The sequence below is a fragment of the Episyrphus balteatus genome, chromosome 1 (assembly GCF_945859705.1).
Source record: "Episyrphus balteatus chromosome 1, idEpiBalt1.1, whole genome shotgun sequence".
NCBI lineage: Eukaryota > Metazoa > Arthropoda > Insecta > Diptera > Syrphidae > Episyrphus > Episyrphus balteatus.
The window spans coordinates 10346249-10366514 of NC_079134.1; the positions used below are offsets into that span (position 1 = coordinate 10346249).

At 30.7% G+C, this 20266-nt stretch overlaps 1 protein-coding gene across 1 annotated transcript in view; it reads left to right on the forward strand.

Annotated features, from left to right (window-relative positions):
• The first annotated feature begins 2285 nt into the window (after positions 1–2285).
• Positions 2286–20266, forward strand: part of LOC129907716 (vascular endothelial growth factor receptor 1) — a 39976-nt gene continuing 21995 nt past the window's right edge. The window contains exons 1-6 of the mRNA XM_055984056.1: positions 2286–2795; positions 12322–12696; positions 12828–12955; positions 17677–17851; positions 17924–18568; positions 20094–20245. Coding sequence (XP_055840031.1) covers positions 2705–2795; positions 12322–12696; positions 12828–12955; positions 17677–17851; positions 17924–18568; positions 20094–20245 — 1566 coding nt within the window. The 5' untranslated portion in view covers positions 2286–2704. The remainder of the gene's footprint in view (positions 2796–12321; positions 12697–12827; positions 12956–17676; positions 17852–17923; positions 18569–20093; positions 20246–20266) is intronic.

The window sequence follows — 20266 nt, forward strand, 5'->3', positions numbered from 1 at the left end:
GTAAAATATACATTAAAAAAAAAATTGTTACACTCATGAAACTTGGCAAAAAGGGTGTTTTTCGATAGGTTAAGTTGTGTGTGAGAAAGGTATCATAACAGATAACTTAAATTTTGTTAATTTTTAAAACTTGGTGAAAAAGTTTTGGTTGGTATAAGAATGTAGAATCTATAAAAAGTACAAAATTATCTTGAGTGAAAAGGTGTTTTTTTTTTTTCAAGAAATGATGAATTTCGGAAATAGTACCACAAAAACTGGGAAAAAATTGTTACACCAATGAAAATTGGTAAAAATGTTTCATTTATAACAGAAACAAAGAACCCAAAAAGTCTATACAAATATTTTAGGTAAAAGGGTGTTTTTTTGGGAAAATAGGGAAAATCCGCGATAAGTCCAATAAAATCAATGGTATAAAAGGTACCCTCATGAAATTCAAAAAATATATGTTCTCTTTCACATGGCGATTACGAATAAAAGTAATCTATAAAATTTTTTCATTTAAAAGGGTGTTTTTTTTAGGTGTAGAGAAAATATGGGTATATTTAAAAAAGTGAGCAATACTAGAGTAGTAGGTACTAGTGGTATTATGTTACTTTTGAGATAAAAAACAAGAATCAAAAGTGTCTATAAAAATTTCACGGTTAAAAGGGTGTTTTTTTTTTAGTGAAAACAAAAATGATGGATCACCCTAATGAAATTTGGTGAAAACGTTGAATTTGGGATAGAAAGCAAGAATACAGAGTTTTTATAAAAAAAAAATTAGGCGAAAGGGACATGAGATTTTTTTAGATTTTTGACATAAGTTATAGAATATCCAAACAAAGATAGAAACAAAAAAAATTAGCCTATTAATTCCAAGATTGTACCAGGATGTTTTTTAGTGCACATCCCAAAATTTCCCCTTTTCTCAAAAAATACCATTTTGTCATAGATATAAATGTTTTTTGCATTGCATTGTTTTGATTCTTAATGATAATGGATAGGAAAACCCTCATGCAAAATATGATTCCGCTACCATTACTTTTAAGGGTTTTTCGGAAGTAAGTTAGCAACTGTTGTAATAATATGGGTTGAAAGATGAAAAACAGGTATAACTTTTTTCAGAGACGTCAGATTGCCTTGATTTTTTTTGCTAATTTTGAAAACCCCCATTTCGCGCTTCGATCTTGAAAATCGCGACTTGCGGACATGAGATTTTTCTAGACTTTTGAGGTATGTTATAGAATGCCAAAACGAAGGTTTTGAGCAAAAAAAATTTCTATTAGCATTCATTCCGAGGTTAAACCCTTATTTGACTGGATTAATATGATTTCATATTAATTCTATTAGAACACGTGTTAACATTAAAAGATTATCTTTAAAAAAAGTGAATCATTTAAAATTAAGACGAAACTCTTCTTTCAATCTTATTTTATTAAAATTGAAATCAAGCAGATTTGAGTTTAGTTAATATTAATATTTCCGAAATTTAACCTTGAAAAACTTTTGTTGCTGATACATATAAAGTTACTAGTGTGAATTTTTGTCAGTATTCAACCTGGACATCACACCATTCCCCTCGTACAAACTTTATGGAGGAATTCAATTTAATATTCTTTCTATTTAAATAAGAATAATTTTTTTTTTCGAAAAAAAAAGTTTACTCAGTTTTTTTTTAAATGTATGTAACCTCCCCTTAGCTATGTTGCTAACACAAAATTGATTAAAGATTTGAGAAAATTAAAAATTATGAAAATGAATAATGCATTTCTTTTGAAATCCGACACCAACTAATTTTATCAAAAAACATAAATGATTTTTCAGAGGAACCCATAAAAAGCATAAGTGCTTAAACTGGTAACCTCTGATAACTGATAACCTCTGTTGCTGCAAAACAAACAGCTTGTGTCAAAATGCAAAAATTCTTGCAAAGTCTTATCAATTATCACTTTCAATTTTTTGTTATTAAATTTGTTTTCATTTCAATTTAAACAAAAATAATCTTTAACCTACTGGTCACTATGGTTTTGTCATTAAATGAAAATTTGCGGTTCAACGAAGATTCTCATAAAACTTTTTTTGGTTGGAATAAAAAAATAAGGTACCCGATACATATTTTCTCAACATAAGAAAGCACCCAAATCTTTTCTATTATTTTTTATTCAGTTTTGTGGTTAGCTTAAATTTATTGTTCTTATCTTAATGCTTAAATAATTCAATTTCAATACCAAATCTTATGTACTGAAATACATAAAAACACTTATTTATTAATAATAACTTTTTTTTTTCTTTCTTTATAATTTCAGAACAAAACCCTTTCACAATCATCTGTAACTGATAAAAACCCAGAAAAAAAATATTAAACCAGCAGAGCCTGCGCCAGATTGAATCTGAAAAAACAACAGAACAGTAGTTGCTTTATGGTGCTCGTGGCGGGAAGTTGAGAACGATTTTTTTTAAACGAATCTTGAAAAATACTACTGAATTCGATGAGATAAAAAAAAGTTCAAGTGATAAAAAATAATAATTCTTTGATATGATTCTTTGACAAAAATGAAAATAATTTATTTTGAATTTAAATAAGAAATATTCTCAAATAGAAAATCTGAGTGTATTCATTATAATCAATGTGTTAAGTGGATATATAAAGTGTTCAAAAAAAGATTCAAAAGAAAAAGAACCATTTTTTTTTGGAAACGGTTTTTTTCTTTCATTGGAATACGAAATGGGATTACAAGGACAAAGCCATAGATTGCTGTTATCCTGTGGAACGGTGTTATGGATTATTACGTACTTAATTAGCAGCTGTAGTGCATGTAAGTTTCTTTTGGATACATAGTACTTATGATAGTCATATTTGAACACGATAACGTAGCTTTAAAGTTTCTAGGAAGGGTGTGCCCTGTTAAAAAAAAATACGGAAATGTTTTCTGTATTCTGTATTTAACAAAATATAGCGGAATTAGAGGAAAAAAATTATGATAAAAGTTGTACTTGGAATTAAAAGAGGCAAAAGTAATAGATGGAATAGTGCGTGCGACACTAGAGTCGCGGCTTTTTCACTTATAATTTTTCGTTTGGTGACGCTCTTTCTTTTTACATCTTTTTCAATATTCAAAAGTTGAGCTGACTGTAATTTTGGTTTCTCCAAAATAAGGTTGCTCTTTTTATACTCCAATCCAAATAGTTAAATTTAATTTTATAAAACATTTCAAAACACAATAAAACTAAAAACCTTTAAATTAATACATTTTTGACCAATGCATATGAAGATTTTTATAAAAATGCATACAAAATTGTGCATAGTGAGAAGGCTTAAGCAACAAAATTGTGCACTTTTAGATAAAAGCATGAAATTTTCATGGTTGGAAGCGCTCAACGTACCACTAGTTTCGGCGTATTTTTTACACCTGATCTAATAAAATTTAAATCAAAATAATTTGACCGTCATGTAAATAGAATGTAATTTGCGTTTTTTGTGAATAGAATTACGTGAAAATATTTAATTATAACTAATGAACCATATTATGAATGTTTCATTTGCCATAGAAAAAACTAATTGAATATGCGCATCAAAAATTTTATTTTTATTAAAGAGTTAAAAAACACTTTTAATGATACCATTGCAAAATATGGAAAGTTTATGCATTTTTTTAAACTTGAGAAAAATATTAAAAATTGGATGAGAACTATAACATTTAAAAAATGATTTTTTATCATACTGTTCAATGTTCATGCAAAAATTAAGATCTTGTTTCATGGCAATGCTTCCATCCTTAACAAACATCAAGCGTTAAAATTTTTCAATAAAAAAAAAGTTTCACATACGCCGTAGTGACTCCCAAGAGTAATAATTTAGAAAAAAGTATATCGCTGAATTAATAATGAAACAAGTTGACTATTTTTGACAGTTGGTGCTAAATTGGGATTGGTTAATAATACTATACGACTTAATTCGTTATTTTAAAATTACAGTGAATCAATTTCATATTCGTACACCTTCAATAAAAAGAATTGAACGCGCTCCTAATCCAAAATGACTTCAGACACAAAAATAATAACCATGTGCATTTTAAGTACGTACATTGTTGATATATTTTGTGGAATTTTTATAGTTGATAACATTCATTTTCCTTAGGAAATGCAAATAAAAGAAAAAACTATAGTAATACTGGGTCAATTTCGTATTCGTACTCTGTTTTAATCAGTCAAAAAAGTAGGCTTTTATATTTTGTGGCATAACCTTTGGAAGCAATTACGGCTTTCAATCGTCTTGGCATTGACCATTCCAATTTTTTAGTTGTTTGAGATGTTATTTCTGTCCATTCATAGAGAATTTTCTCTTCAGGTCGATTTTGTTCTTAACAGTGCATTTGCGGATTCTGCGGTCCAGTTCATCCCATAAATTCTCAATTGGATTAACTTCAGGTGATTGTGGGGTGGTTTCCATAACTTTTCGATAGTTAAAGACAAGCCACATTCGGATTGCATTATCCTTATACTCTGGTTCGTTATCCGGATAATAAGTTAAGTTGTGTTCTAGACCCATTTGTGCAGCACTATCTTTTAAAGGAGATGGGGCGTTTTTGGGCCATGAGCGTACATTAATGAGACTAGTCTCGAATTGAAGCTGGAGCTTAGTATATTCAATATATGAAGTTTTTTTTTAAATCGAAAGTCAGGGTCCTGAGATATAAGGCTCCAAAGTTCGTTCTGATAACCATTTTCTGTCCCTTTTATATGCAAATATCATTAGAACTATAAGAGCTATATGTAAGTTTTTGATGTCAAATGAAAGGTTTTTTTTGTGCCTTTTCAACAATATATAACACATATTACACATAAAAAAGAAACGGCGAAAAAATAAAGAAAAAGTAAAATATTTATGAAAAAGAGAGTAATCCTGAACAAGTTTAAGGTTGACCTGAAAAAACGACAAAAACTAAGGATGAGGCTTTGTTCCTGAAAGCCTCTGCAATAATAATCCGCTTTTACCAAAATCGGATTAGATATTTTTTCGAGATATCCCCGTAAAAGGGTTTTTTTTTTGTGAAAAATTCATACCAAAGCAAGGCACGAGTACGATAACTTAGGCGCCGAGAATTGACAACGGCTATTTCTAGAGGTGTTCAAAACAAATATTTTTTCTTACGGGAGGGGGGGGGGGGGTCAATGTCCCTCCCTTTAGGCGGGAGGGGCAATTTTCAAAAGAAATACTTGAAATCATAAAAAAATTATTAAAAAACAACGGCAACACTTACAGTTATCAATTATACTTTTTTCAAAAGCTAGAGTTATACACTTGATTTTAATTTTTAAATCAAGATATTTCAATCAATCGTTTTTGAAATAATCGATTTCAAAATCAACATTTGGGAAAAATAAGATTAAAAAAATACATTGGATACTATTTTTGTCAAGTTTTTCAATGAGAAATTGATTGATGAGTAAATTGTCTCAATAATTTCCTAATCAAATACTGAAAACCATATCTTCTTATGCTTTCTAGTTTTTGAGAAAATTGTAAAATAAGAAAACTTTTTTCAAATCCTTCAGTGGATTAAGTTTTTGGGGACTATTCTCTGCACCATCAGGGCTCGCCTGTGGTGAGCGTACAATGGGAATCTAGTTTTTTTTTTTAAGAAGAACAAAGCTCTTTACTGACTCTATGTATGAATATCGATCTTTTCTGATTTTTGATAATGGTAAACAGCCAAGAAAATAAAAATCTGATTAAGAAATTAGTTTTTCTATTTTTCATTTTTCTCAAAAACTAGAAGCAAGGCATAAGAAGATATGGTTTTCAGTGTTTGATTAGGAAATTATTGAGACAATTTACTCATCAATCAATTTCTCATTGAAAAACTTGACAAAAATAGTATCCAATGTATTTTTTTAATCTTATTTTTCCCAAATGTTGATTTTGAAATCGATTATTTCAAAAACGATTGATTGAAATATCTTGATTTAAAAATTAAAATCAAGTGTATAACTCTAGCTTTTGAAAAAAGTATAATTGATAACTGTAAGTGTTGCCGTTGTTTTTTAATAATTTTTTTATGATTTCAAGTATTTCTTTTGAAAATTGCCCCTCCCGCCTAAAGGGAGGGACATTGACCCCCCCCCCCCCCCCCCCTCCCGTAAGAAAAAATATTTGTTTTGAACACCTCTAGAAATAGCCGTTGTCAATTCTCGGCGCCTAAGTTATCGTACTCGTGCCTTGCTTTGGTATGAATTTTTCACAAAAAAAAAACCCTTTTACGGGGATATCTCGAAAAAATATCTAATCCGATTTTGGTAAAAGCGGATTATTATTGCAGAGGCTTTCAGGAACAAAGCCTCATCCTTAGTTTTTGTCGTTTTTTCAGGTCAACCTTAAACTTGTTCAGGATTACTCTCTTTTTCATAAATATTTTACTTTTTCTTTATTTTTTCGCCGTTTCTTTTTTATGTGTAATATGTGTTATATATTGTTGAAAAGGCACAAAAAAAACCTTTCATTTGACATCAAAAACTTACATATAGCTCTTATAGTTCTAATGATATTTGCATATAAAAGGGACAGAAAATGGTTATCAGAACGAACTTTGGAGCCTTATATCTCAGGACCCTGACTTTCGATTTAAAAAAAAACTTCATATATTGAATATACTAAGCTCCAGCTTCAATTCGAGACTAGTCTCATTAATGTACGCTCATGGCCCAAGTCCCATATAATTTTGCCCCATCTCCTTTGCCTTCAAGATATCCACGTAGATCTTGTGATCCATAATTCCTTCAATAATATGCAGTTTCACAACTCCAGCCGCTGAAAAACAATTCCACAAAGTTATGGAAACCACCCCACAATCACCTGAAGTTAATCCAATTGAGAATTTATGGGATGAACTGGACCGCAGAATCCGCAAATGCACTGTTAAGAACAAAATCGACCTGAAGAGAAAATTTTCTATGAATGGACAGAAATAACATCTCAAACAACTAAAAAATTGGAATGGTCAATGCCAAGACGATTGAAAACCGTAATTGCTTCCAAAGGTTATGCCACAAAATATAAAAGCCTACTTTTTTGACTGATTAAAACAGAGTACGAATACGAAATTGACCCAGTATTACTATGGTTTTTTCTTTTATTTGCATTTCTTAAGGAAAATGACTGTTATCAACAATAAAAATTCCACAAAATATATCAACCATGTACGTACTTAAAATGCACATGGTTATTATTTTTGTGTCTGAAGTCATTTTGGATTAGGAGCGCATTAAATTTTTTTTTATTGAAGGGGTACGAATATGAAATTGATTCACTGTATGTAAATACAAAATTCTGTATTTTAAAATTCTTTAAGTCTCCATAATTCTCTATTTCAACTCTTTTTATTAAAATAATTTTAGAGTACCAAATTTTGAAAACCAGAAATCTTTAAATGCAGATTTACTGGATTTTATATAAACATAATTTTGAAATGTGGAATTTTGAATTTAGAGATTTTTGAAAAACAGAATAATACAATAGCATATTAGAATACAGAATTATATTCATACAGAATTTTTGCTGAATATACAGATTTTTGGTCCAACAGCATTTTGGAATACTTAATAAAGACCCGTTCTGTAATTATAATAAAAAATGTTGGAAGTTTACAGATTTTTTACCTGATGGGCAGAAATAAATTTTAATAAAATTTTATTTTGAATTTTGAAAAGCTTATGTTTTAACAAAGTTTTCAAAAAAAAAAGTTTTATTTTCAAAAACTTTTCAACGTATTCTTTTGCAATAAGGGTGTTAGTATTTTTTTTAACTGCATTTGCAATTTTATTTATAATGTATGACTGCAAAACTAAATTAAAAGTCCGCAAGGTAGGCAGAAACCGCAGCAGGTAGGTATGCTTTTCTAAAATGGTAAACAAAACGGGACTTTTTCTCGGTTTTCTCACACAAAAAATGCCATTTGATAATCAAAAGTATTTCTGCTCGTTTGCAAAAGTAAGAAGAAATATATTTTTTTGATATAATACAATGGGCTTTTGATGATAACACTTTGAAACTCTCAACCACTCGATTATGAAATAGCTTGTAAAAACTAATTATACCGCCGAAATCTGGATTTAGAGGCAAGGAACATTTTTTCTAGCATTTATTGATTGTTTCAAAGGTAAATCACAAAAAAGTTGCGTTGTAAGAAAAAATATGAATTCCTCTTCCACTTTCGCAAATAAGCCGCAAATTTCGTTGCAAATGAGAAACTTGAGTAAAAGCCCCTTAGCGCTTCCTTACTAACGTGAGCGAGTTATTTTAATTTCCTTTTAACTTGGATGTCAAAAGTTTTGTCAACTCCTTAGCAAAAAAATTTGATTTTCTTAGCATCAAAAAAACTGTATAATATGTAATCTTTAATAAAAAACTTTTTTTTTTTCAAAAACGACTCCAACGATTTTGGTTAAAAATTGTGTGTGTTTTCCGAATGTAAATTCGTATTTTAAAAATATTTTCAGGCCTATACTAACAATAAAACCGGTTATTTCACTTTCTTGTAACCGACTCTACGATAGCTTCGATTATTATAATAAGACACATGAGAGATATCCAGTCTCGTGTATTATAAAGATCGGTGCATGAAAACGAATTGGATTTGTAAAGTTCTAATTTGATTTTTTTTTCGACAAGAAAACGGATCAAAAATAATTGTTGTTTAATAAAACAAAAGCATGACACAGCATTTAAATCAATTCATTGTTAAAAGTAAATGACCGATTAAAATTCCAAATGCAATCCGAAGAAAAGTTATAAAAGAATCATTTAAACCAAATTATGTTCTCATTTCCCTAATACAAATTTGATTTTAAAATACCTACAGACTGTATTTAGAACTCATTTCACGTCATTATGACAATCGAGAACATTAACATATTCTCTTTTCTTTTTTTATACTCTATAAGTGTCATTTACTTAAATTGTTAGCAGGATAGCACACATTAAACACAGGCATTCAAAGAAAAAAAAGAAGTGGAGATTTCCCAAGGTTCTAACATCAATATAGTCAGTCATACCTTTAAATTGTTTTTCACACTCTATTTAACATAACGTATAACTAACGTTATCATACGTCACTGTTTAAATTTACATTTTAAATGGTGATGATGATGTGACATTTAAAGTGAAAAAGCAGAATTGAAAATGTACACAAAGAATAATAGTGAATGGAATTTATAGCAGTTTCCAAAAATTTCAAACCCAAATTGTACGTGATTTTGATGTTAGTTTTTTTGTTTATTCATTGATTTTTAATGTAGATTCGGGTTAACAATATCAGTCATCGATATTCTGTGAATAAGGGTCACTTTTGTCAAATCAAACAGAGTTAATGTTGTTACGTGTTATGAATAAATTAGTTGCATTCTTTGACAGATAAATAGTTTTATGTATAATCTATGGTTTTGATGAAAAAAGAAGAAAATAAATATTTTATAACATCCCTGTACTAATTGATAGCTCTGTTTAATCAAAGTACAAAGGAAAATACTGCACTGGCGTTAATGTGGAATAATGTTATGAATACAAAAGGGAGAAAAGAATAAACATTGATAACAAATGAGTAGTCATTTGTTTTGATTTTTTTTTTTTTAAGTAATTACAGACTTTGTCCCACTAACCGGCCGGCTACCCAACTTTGCGAAAACAAACAATGAAATTAAAAGGGTGTTTTTTTTTAAGTATGAAAATGATTTCTTAAGAAATAACTGTAGTTTTTTTGGAAGAGGATGATGTTCCCTACTTGCACTGGAAATTGTTGTTTAGAAGCCTTATCGGAATCAATTATAATATCTATTTGGCTTGTTTACCAAACGTCATTTGCACAAACTCAGGATTAATCACTTTATTATTATTCGGGTAACTGTCAAAATTGTCTACTAAATCTTTTAACATAAAGTTATAAATGATCTACTATAATATCTTTGCCGCAATATCACAAAAACATCAAAGCTTTCTTTATAATACCGGAAACCCTTTGATGTGTACCACACGTACAAATATATACAAAGAGAGAAAAAATCTTCTTTGGCCTAATTTTTTGCATCATAAACCCACTAAAGGCTACATGCAATGAATGCTCTTGATAAACAAAGATCATTATTATTAATTAAACAAACTTGAGAGAGCATTGAATGAACAAATACAAACAGTACCAGTGTGCATCTCTATCTACACACAAATGTTAGTATAACGCCATCTATGTGCACTTGTATAAAGTCGGGTAACATACATAAATGCATCGTGTAAACAGAGAATGTAATAAAAGATTGGTGGCGACAAAGACAACAACCACGACACGACCGACAATGATTGAGATTCAGATTTTTGTTCAAGTCTTCTTCTTGTATTATAATATGCATGTAGGATTGTAGGTATGTTTGTTTTTGACTTAAAGGGTACGCGAAGGCGAAAGATTAAGCGAGTTGTGAAGCAAAAGAAAAGCCGAGAATTATTATTATTATATTGTTATTGTTTACAGTTGAGGGAGTGAAGACCGCTCTTTGTGATGTTTTTTGTTTTGTTTATTTTTTCACGCATCTCTCAGGAAAGAAAGCGATAAATAACAAAGCCAGAGGTTAATTAAGCTACTGTAGGTCATTGGAGCCTTTAAAGTACGAATTGAATTGAAAAAAGGGAAATAAAAAAGTTCGTAATAAAATAAGACTTTGAAATCAAAGGAAGAACACTGATGAGTGCCAAGTTTTGTCATCGTGCAAATACGCTATCAAAGGCCAAGACATTTTTTATATTACTTCAATCAATTAAATTTGTTAGTCATCACACTGATTAATATTGAATGTTACTTGATGGAATTTTTATTATTTAAGAGGTTTTTCCACACTCGTTCTAAAACCAACGTTTTGGAATGCATTTGTAACACCAGTTTTTCAGTGCAACATCATCCTGATATTTGTGTTAAGCCCAAATTGCCCCAGAAATATATTATTCAGTGAATTTCGATGCCAGGTATATCTCAGTGTTAACTTTTCAAAATACCTGAGTTCAACATGGGATTAAATTGTATATTTTTGACAGATTATGTGTGTCCAAAATTTTTCAATAAGAAGAGATAATATCCATACAGATTCGCACATCGATATTTACAGATTTTTGACAGTTCACTGATCACTTCACCCTCAACTGAAAATTTTCAGCTGCGTTAACTCTGGCTTAAACCTTAAACCAATTAGATCTTAGTTGACCGTGGGTAATTAGCAGAGTTTGAGATTTTTAAAACTTGCTTTCGTCAAACACTTTACCGAAGAAGATATGCACTTTCTCATGAAAGTAATATTCGTGGAGGATTTGGCAATTCCTCCCCTCACAAAAAAAATTGGCTGGATTTGAACTCAGAAACTAGCATATGATGGTTCACCTCACTTACTATAAAATATGGCTGTTGACATCCAACTAACATTTAAACTACTACAAAGCTTTATTAAAACTACATTTCAAATTCGGTAAAGCTTCGGTAGGAGAAACTCTACATGGAAAGAAGATAACGTTATACAAGTTATAGTTCTTATAGCAATGTTCATATAAGACCTTAAAGAAGCTAAAAAACATCTTTCCCGAAGCTTTATCGAAACTTTGGCTTTTGACGGATGAAAAATGAAGAAAAAAAGAATTCAGTATCTGCTGGATCAATCTTACTCCATGCTATGTCGTAGTACTTCTCTTTAAGATCAAGGTTAACAAGGTCTTACCGAATTTATTTAAAAAGTAGCTTTGAAGCTTTAAAAAAACTCCTTCTGAAGCCCCTGCAATTTCTTAATTCAATAAGCTCACTTAACGAAGTTTTACCGAAGTTCTATAAGTCTTCTTGAAGCACATCTGAGTTAACGAGTTTCAGGTGTCAGCCTCTATAAGAAATTAGTTTCTGAGGAATGGTTTATAGAAGCCCTATAGAAGCTCAAATACCTTAAATATTTTTTTATGTTCTTGAATGTTTGTAGAAAATGAAAGCTTGAAGATTTTTGGGCATGTCTACTTAATTATCATACAATATTGAGAAAATATTTAAAAAATACAACTACAAGCAATCGTTTAACGCCTCATTATTAACTTCATTTTATTGAACGATCTCACCCAACCCACACCTACATTCAATTCCATAAACTAAACAAGCAAATTACCTACTTAGCATTTAAGCACTAATTATTTCAAGACAAACTTAGGTTAGTTCTTACTCATTAAAAAAAAAAAACAAAAAACAAAAAATGAATCATAATTCCAACCTACATACATGTCACATAACCACAAAATCAATAATAATAATAATTCTATACTTAAATATTAATTTCCAGTACCAAAACCTCAATCAAGTATTGAAGATGACGATTACTTTGCTAATTTTGCTGCAACTAGAGGTGCTCCCCTTATAACACCCGTCTCGCCCGAAATAACACTTGAAGTTAAATCAAATTACTCATTACGATGTGAAGCTAATGAACCGATAACATGGCGGGCATCAACACCGGTTGCATTGGAATTAGAAAATTCATCATACAATACTCTCAATGTAGATACACCGTATGGAAATATGTTGTATTTACGTAATGTGGCAGCTGAATATGTTGGATATTACTATTGTATAAAAGAGAGTGAATTAGTTGAAGATGGTGATTATGATATGCTGGTGGAGAACTTTAAAGCTGCCAAAATTTATGTTTTTATCAATGGTAAGTCTTAAGTAACAAAATGAGATTTAATTTGACAGTTGTTTACGTTACGTTAACGGAATGAAATGTCATTTATATTGTATATATTTAAAAAGCTTAGACTTTCACCTACTTTAACTCTTCTTTTTTAGATAAGGATGTACTTTTGGTACCGATGATAGTCCCTGTTATAAGCGCTAGTCAATATGATGATGTCGTGATTCCATGTAAACCAACAATGCCCGATACTGTGGTTGAATTAATCACGAATGACCAACAGGTAAATCATATACAAACATGATGATTCATTCATTCACACATTACAACATTTATTGTTTGGTGTTTCTAATAGAAATACCATCATCATCATGCAACATGCATATTGCACACATTTCCTCTTTTCATACATACAAATGTCAATCTTTGTTTTCATTTTTTATTGTTTAATATAATTAAAAGTTTGAATTATTTTTTTATTTCGTATAACTACTATACATAATAATTTAGGTTGTACTAAGTTCGATTGAAACAATACAACCAAATTTTCAACCGGACATTGCCTACAATGAAGTTAAATACGATCCAAAAGTCGGCTTTCTGATACATCAAGCCATCAATATGACCTATTTGAATTGTCGCGGTGAATCACATGGTTACAATGAAACCTTCAGTCTATACATTTCGTTAAATAGTAGGTTTTAGTTTTGTTTTTTTTTTTAAGAAGTTGTAATATTCAATAAATTATTAAAGAAAGTTGCCTATATATAGATGACTCGCCGAACCTTTATCGCTTGTTCTTATTTTATTTTAGTTATTTCGTTAAGTTTCACAATTTCGTTAAATAACAAGTGTTTTGAAAGACGTCAAAAATTAAGTTGTTAAGTTGAGGCAGCCTTCAATCTAAATTTTGAAACAAGTCATTGAGTGCTATTAAAAGTACTTGATAGCCCAACTTACAAATTTTGCTTCTATAAAGCCTTACAGAAGCTACATTTGCATTTGCAAAGTTTTATAGAAGCAAACTTGTTAGTTGCATCTCTACGTTCTTGTTCGTACTTCAGGGTGATAAGAAGATAGCCAAGTGAGGCATCGCTTTATCTCCAATGACACCCTTCAACCGACCTCGGTCCGAATCCGCTCCGCCTCAGGTGGAGCTGAGTCCGACTTCAGCTCAGAAACGGGTCCGAAGGCGGCTCAAATTAGTATGGAAATTATAATCACCGCAGAGCCGATTTTATATGTATTGGTTTTTTCACCACGATTTCTCCTTCGACTTTGTGTTCATACACAAAAAGTTGCAAGTGTGTGAGTGCAACCCCGTTTTTCTCGGTCGGAGGTCGGAGTGTCTTTTCTGAACTCCGTTTTCTTGCTTGAAGGGCAGCAGCACAGAGACGTCAAAATGATTTGGAGGATTGCGTCCAATGCAAACACGTCCAAAGCAGTAAATATCAAAGATGAAAGGAACACACCTATTTTGTGTTTGAAAATCTGACTTCAAACAGCGACTCCCTTTGTGTTCCGTAATATTTTTTAAATCGTTCCAAATCTGTCCAGATTACTTTGTCAACTCCTCGAAATTTTGACAGCAAGCTTAGTATCGTGCACAACAAGAGTGTAGAATTGAATTTGACGATCGTTCTGTACTAAAATGAATGATCAACTGTCAAACTGACATCAAACAGAAAAACCATTGTAAAATGACAGCAAGTGCAATTTAAACAGCGAGTCATCTATTAAAGGCAACTTTAAATATACCATATATTAACTGCGAGCAAAATACCATTTTATAACTTCTACATTAGGGTGGGTCAAAATACAATTTTTTGGATTTTCAAAAGGCTCAGCGATTAAAAGGTGCTAAACGGTTCGGTTAGCTTATAAGTAAAATTTCATTTCATTATTTTAAGCCTAAGTGCCTCCGGATTGTGGTTTCATTTTTGAAAAAGCAGATTTTTGCAACATGCTTTGCTTAATTTATTATTACATATCTTATTTCTTATACAAGCTAATTCAGGAGGATGTGCCAAAAAGCTTAAGCGTGAAAGTTGGGTCGGGACAAGAAAAAAATCGTATTAGAGGGGGTTAATATTCGCCCCAGTTTGGCGGGGCAATTTTCTAAAAAAATGATTTAATTAGGAAAAAATATTATTAAAAATTAACGGTTATACCTACAACAACATGTTATACCTTTATGTTAAGCCCAAAATCTCTTTTTTATTTTGCTTTCAAATAAAGCTGTTTTATAAAACAGTTTTTGAAAAATTAATTTTCAAAATCAAAATTTTGAAAAAAAAAATTTTTTAATTTGCGAACTAATTTTTTTTTCAAAATTTTATGTGATTAAGTACTATTAAAGTTTTTAAAATTCAATGCTCTTATTTGTTTTTAAGCAAAAACCAAAATCTGGATGTAAAAATGTTTTGTCGTTTTTGAGAAATTAAAAAAAAAAACCAAAACTACATTTTTCTAAGACTTGTTGATTAATTTAAGAAACATTATAGCCCAGTCGGGATGTACCCAGGGGTATTCACGATCCGGTGTAACAAAAAGGTGTAAAAATGCAAAATTTTGTTTTCTACTACTACAACTACAATAGACAAATTTTACACAATTGTATTTTATTTTTGCAATAGGGTTGGGGTATGGCAAAAGTGTAAAAGTGTAAAAAAAATTTTAGTCTGTATATTTGGTTGTTTTATTTTAAGAAAATGTTACACTTTTGCACTTTTACAACGATACAAGACCATTTGCATCGAATCGTGAATACCCCTATTATATCTTTCTTTTATTATTTTTAAGGAGATACCACACCTCTAAGGTAGAAAATCTTAAGTTTGAATATGTTTCTTTTGCACTAACCACAATTCTACCAAGTTTGAAGATTCTAGAGTATTCAGAAGTATACTTTTTAATAATTGATATTAATTCTACCAAAATGGGCGGTTACCACGCCCCCTGAATGTAAAATCTCAATTTTTTGATTTTTTTCTTTGTATGTACTTCAAGATCCAACAAGTTTCTATGAAAACTAGAAGTTTGCCATAATTTTTATCATAATGTTAGTTGGTGTGTTAGTGAGTAAATCAGCTACTCTTTTTGCAATTTTTGAAGGCCTTTTTCTCAGAAACTACAAATCAACGTAGCTGAAAGTTTTTGAGGACCTTGATTTTGATTATGTTAACAAATAAAACGAGTTTGAAATGTTTGACATTATTAAAATAAAAGTTAGAAGGGTGTAGAACCAAAGTTCATAGAGAACTTGGCTGGGCAACCGGAGGCAGAAGATAAAGTCTGATTATAACCAAACTTTATATTATTGTTCTATTCACAGTTTGGCATCTTTTAATCACTGTGCCCGTAAAAAAATCAGCAAAAAACAATTTCTCCATACATTTGTGACCCAGCCTATTCTACATACATAATCGACATAAAATTATATATTATTTATCTATTTATTCTCTGTAGCCAATATGAATTTAATGTGGAATGTATTTTTGCCACTGTTCATCTGTATATTTGATCATCAATATAAATTTATCGCCAGCAATTTAAAATTACTCTTGTAAATTTGTTAGTAGTTAATTGTAAATATATTTTTATTCTTTGAAAATTTTATATAACGCTTTTGTTATAAAACAATTCCGATTTATAAAACTTTTGATATTTAAGAACGGTTTTTGAGTACTGAGTTAGATCTGGGTTAAACCACAGTTAATTGATCTTTCAAATAAATTAAGCCAGAGTTAAAAAAGAAGTATCATTGAATTATCACATAAAAGCCCCGTTTCTTTGGATGTGGTAAACTATTTCATGACTTCTTTGATAGATGTTTTCAAGGGAAATTCACTTTGAACGAAATAAATGCAAAACCCATATACAAAACTCATATACTCGCCCAAAATCTACTCATGAGTATTTTACCACCTCCAATGGAACGCGACTGGTGACGTTTAATAGTGTTTTTTATTCCAATGAATCTTTCTTGTTCATTTTAGCCAAGTATCAAATACTAGCCACATTCTATTGATGGTAGTTGACTACTCATAAGTAGATGAAAACCATACTCCAGTACTACCAACATATTGCTGTCTACTCGGGTAGAATAGCATGTGTAGAATTAGATGGTAGTACTAGATCTTCTATTATGTACCTACTCATAGGTAGTTGACGCTTCTCCAAAGAAATGCGGCTATTATCGTGTAATAGCTGACTAACTATAAAAAACTTGAAAATATTGTGTTTAATCAATTGATTGTTTTGACATATTGCTTCAATAAAAAATAGTAGTAGATTGTCGTTGTCTTTATTTCATTTCGTTCTTACCTTAAATAGCAGCGTTCCTTTGGAGGTGGTAAACTATCTATCTTCTTATCTAATTATGTTCATTATAGCAGAAGATCAAGCGTTGTTTATATTAAGTACTAGATTATCTACTCATGAGTAGTCTACCAAAGAAGATTAGTCTACAAAAGAAACGTTCGTTGCTAGTATCAGTAAACGAAACTGCAATTGTTAGCGAAAATTCAAATAGTTTTAAAAATTCTTAAACATCGTGTCTTACCATGACATAAGGATTTATATGAGGCATGTTCCACAAACTGACAGCTCGAAATATATTAAGTGGAAAAAATCTCTACTGATGGCTAAAACATTACTAACTATAAAAATGTAAGGATTTGTATACAGAAAAAAGTACCAGAAAGTTTGGCTTCGTATTATAGCAGTGCTATAATAGCACAGAAGAAGATAGGCCAATTGGCCTTAAAGAAGAGCTCAATAAGCCTTCTATAAGGCTTTTTGTAATGGTCCATCAAAGTTGCGACAAAACATAAACTATTTCTTTCGTTCATTTGATGCTTATTTAAAACTTGTATTTGTTGCCTAACAAAAAAAAAAAACAAAAACACATCGTCATTCTGTGTTTGTGATTCTTTATGTGTTCCATTTTTTCCAAAAGACAAAAAAGAAAAAAAAAATCAAACAGAATAATATTCATTATAGGTACATTCCAGTGAGCAAACCGGCCGATACGACCCGAAGCGGGGTTTTGTTGTACAAATCCAACAAATAACCGAAGCGGGCTTATACTCATGTAAACCTCAACAACCATCACCGTTAAATGAAGAAGAAGAGGTCAACTTTTTGATCCTTTATAGTGGTAACGAAAATAATGATCGTGAGTTGGCACCCATTTGTGATGTTTTCCCAATAAATAGAAATAACCGTAACAATACTATTAATTGCACAGTATTTGCCAGCGAGATACCGCTAAACAAATTAAATAACAACAACTACATTCTATCTAGTCTAAGTCCAGTGAATAACACACATTTCTTTTCCCAATCTAACAACACCAACAACAACAAAAACAACAACTACAACGATGTGGTTGATGAACCGGTAGTGGTGGTGGTATCGCGGAAGTCACGTTCACTCTCCTCATCGCCATCATCTTTGACATCAATGACAACAACAACAACAACAACAACAACTGCAAAACCAACAACAATGAGACAATTTAAACGTCTTAATGTTGGTGGCGCTAGTAGTAGTATGGTGAAAAAAAGTGATGGCGGACATAACAATAACAACATTGGTGATGGTGAGGCTGATGTTAATGATGATGAAGATGAACCGAATAATAATAATGATGGTGGTGGTGATAATGATAATGATAATCGCGAAAATGTCAAAAATTCTGACATTACTACAACTGCTAAAAATATTGGTGTGGGAATAACATCTGCATCGTCATTGCCTAATATTGAATTTAGAGTTACAACTGAATCGGGTTATGGTGTTACAAAGGGCAAACGGCAAACGACTAGCTCTAGCTCTTATCGAGATAGATCGTATAAGAGCTATAGTGGGAGTACACCAAAACCAAGACGGTGTAAGTCCTAGCTTGACCGTTTGTTCCTTAAAAAAAAATGCTTGATATTGTTTGACATTTTTTTGTATTCATTTTTTGTTTATTTTTTTGATTTTTGTTTTTCTCTTGGATTTCAGTTTCTTGTTGCATCTTGGTGGTTGTGGTCTTTTTTACTTTGGTTCTTTTGGTTTTTATTGCATTAATATCCATTCAGGAAACAGCTTTTAAATGTTATTTCAATGTGCATTGAAATGATAGTAAACGCATTATTTAAAACTGACACGAAGACATTTAAATTTACATCTGACGTAAAACAGTTTTTGACAAGACATAATGACAGATACTGATCCACCTGGTATCAACCAAGATGTCACGCAAAACACTGTTATTAGGTCTGTTTGGGTACTGCCTAAAACAGACATATTTCAACTTTTTTCAACATTTCCAGCCCAATTCCTGTTTGGGTACTCTGAAATTGTGCATTTTTTCACAAAAAAGATGGCCGCAAGAGAGAAAAAAATTTCCCCTTCGTGCGAATTTCTGCCCCAAAAATTTCTTCGGACAAAAATCTGAAATCTGTCAAAAGGTAGTGCTTTCTCTTTCTTTCTTATTTGGTCTTGTAGCACAAAAAAAAAACAAACTACAAATATGGCAGTGTGGCTTTGTGTTTTGTTTTTATTTTTATTTATCGCGTTTTAGTGGTGTAATAATCAAAAATAAATAAGTGTTTTTATAAAAATAAATAATAAAAAAGTGTTTCAAAAATAATACAAAGTTGTTTTAAATTTTTTGTTCCTTTATTTATTTTTTTCAATTGGTGTTGTTGTTTACATTTGTTGTTAAAAAAAAGCAGAAAATTTTGTGTTTGGGTACTTTTGCTCAATTTTTTTTTTTCTCTGAGAGGATTTCATCCCCACTTCGCAAAATTTGACAGGTTTCATATTTTTGTCCAAAAAGAACCCAAACAGACCTATTGTCAGATCTAAATGACAGAAAGGAATCTAGTCGTACCATTAAATTTTAAGAAATCTGATTGTACTTTTCCAGTTTCAATGACAGCTGTCAAATTTATATTGGTAGCTGATCAATGAAGTTAGCTCATGATTGTTTGCTCATGCAAGCTTTAATATTTAAATTTCATTATTAACTATTCTCTTCAAATAAGACATAGCCCAAATAACTTTATATAAACTGATCGAAACAGTTCTGAAGACATAATCGGACAAACGCTAACCGATCTGTTTGTTTTTAGAATCTTTTATTTATAGCTTAAAGCGATTACACTTTACATGCTTTTTATTTACATTATACTTTTGAAAAAGACTCTCTGCTTAATTATATTAAAAATTGCTTTTATTTGTAGATATGTATTAAATTTTTTTGTTGCATGTTTTTTTTTATATAGAAAAATTACTAATACTGTGCCTTAATTCTATTTTGTTCTATGTAGCTTGTATAATGCTTGGCTTTTATTGTTTTAAATATTTAAAATGCATATTTTAATATTTTATTATTTTATTTTTCCCAAATAAAAAAAAAATTATAGTTAAAACAACACATGTGGCAAAACCTCAAATTCATTCAGATAATCATGGACATGCTGTTGAAGGTGAAACATTTAATTTGACATGCTCTGTGGAGATATCACATGATGTGAGATTTTTAATGAGATGGGAAACACCATTGGACAAAGATTCGGTAAGTTTGGGTCAAATATAT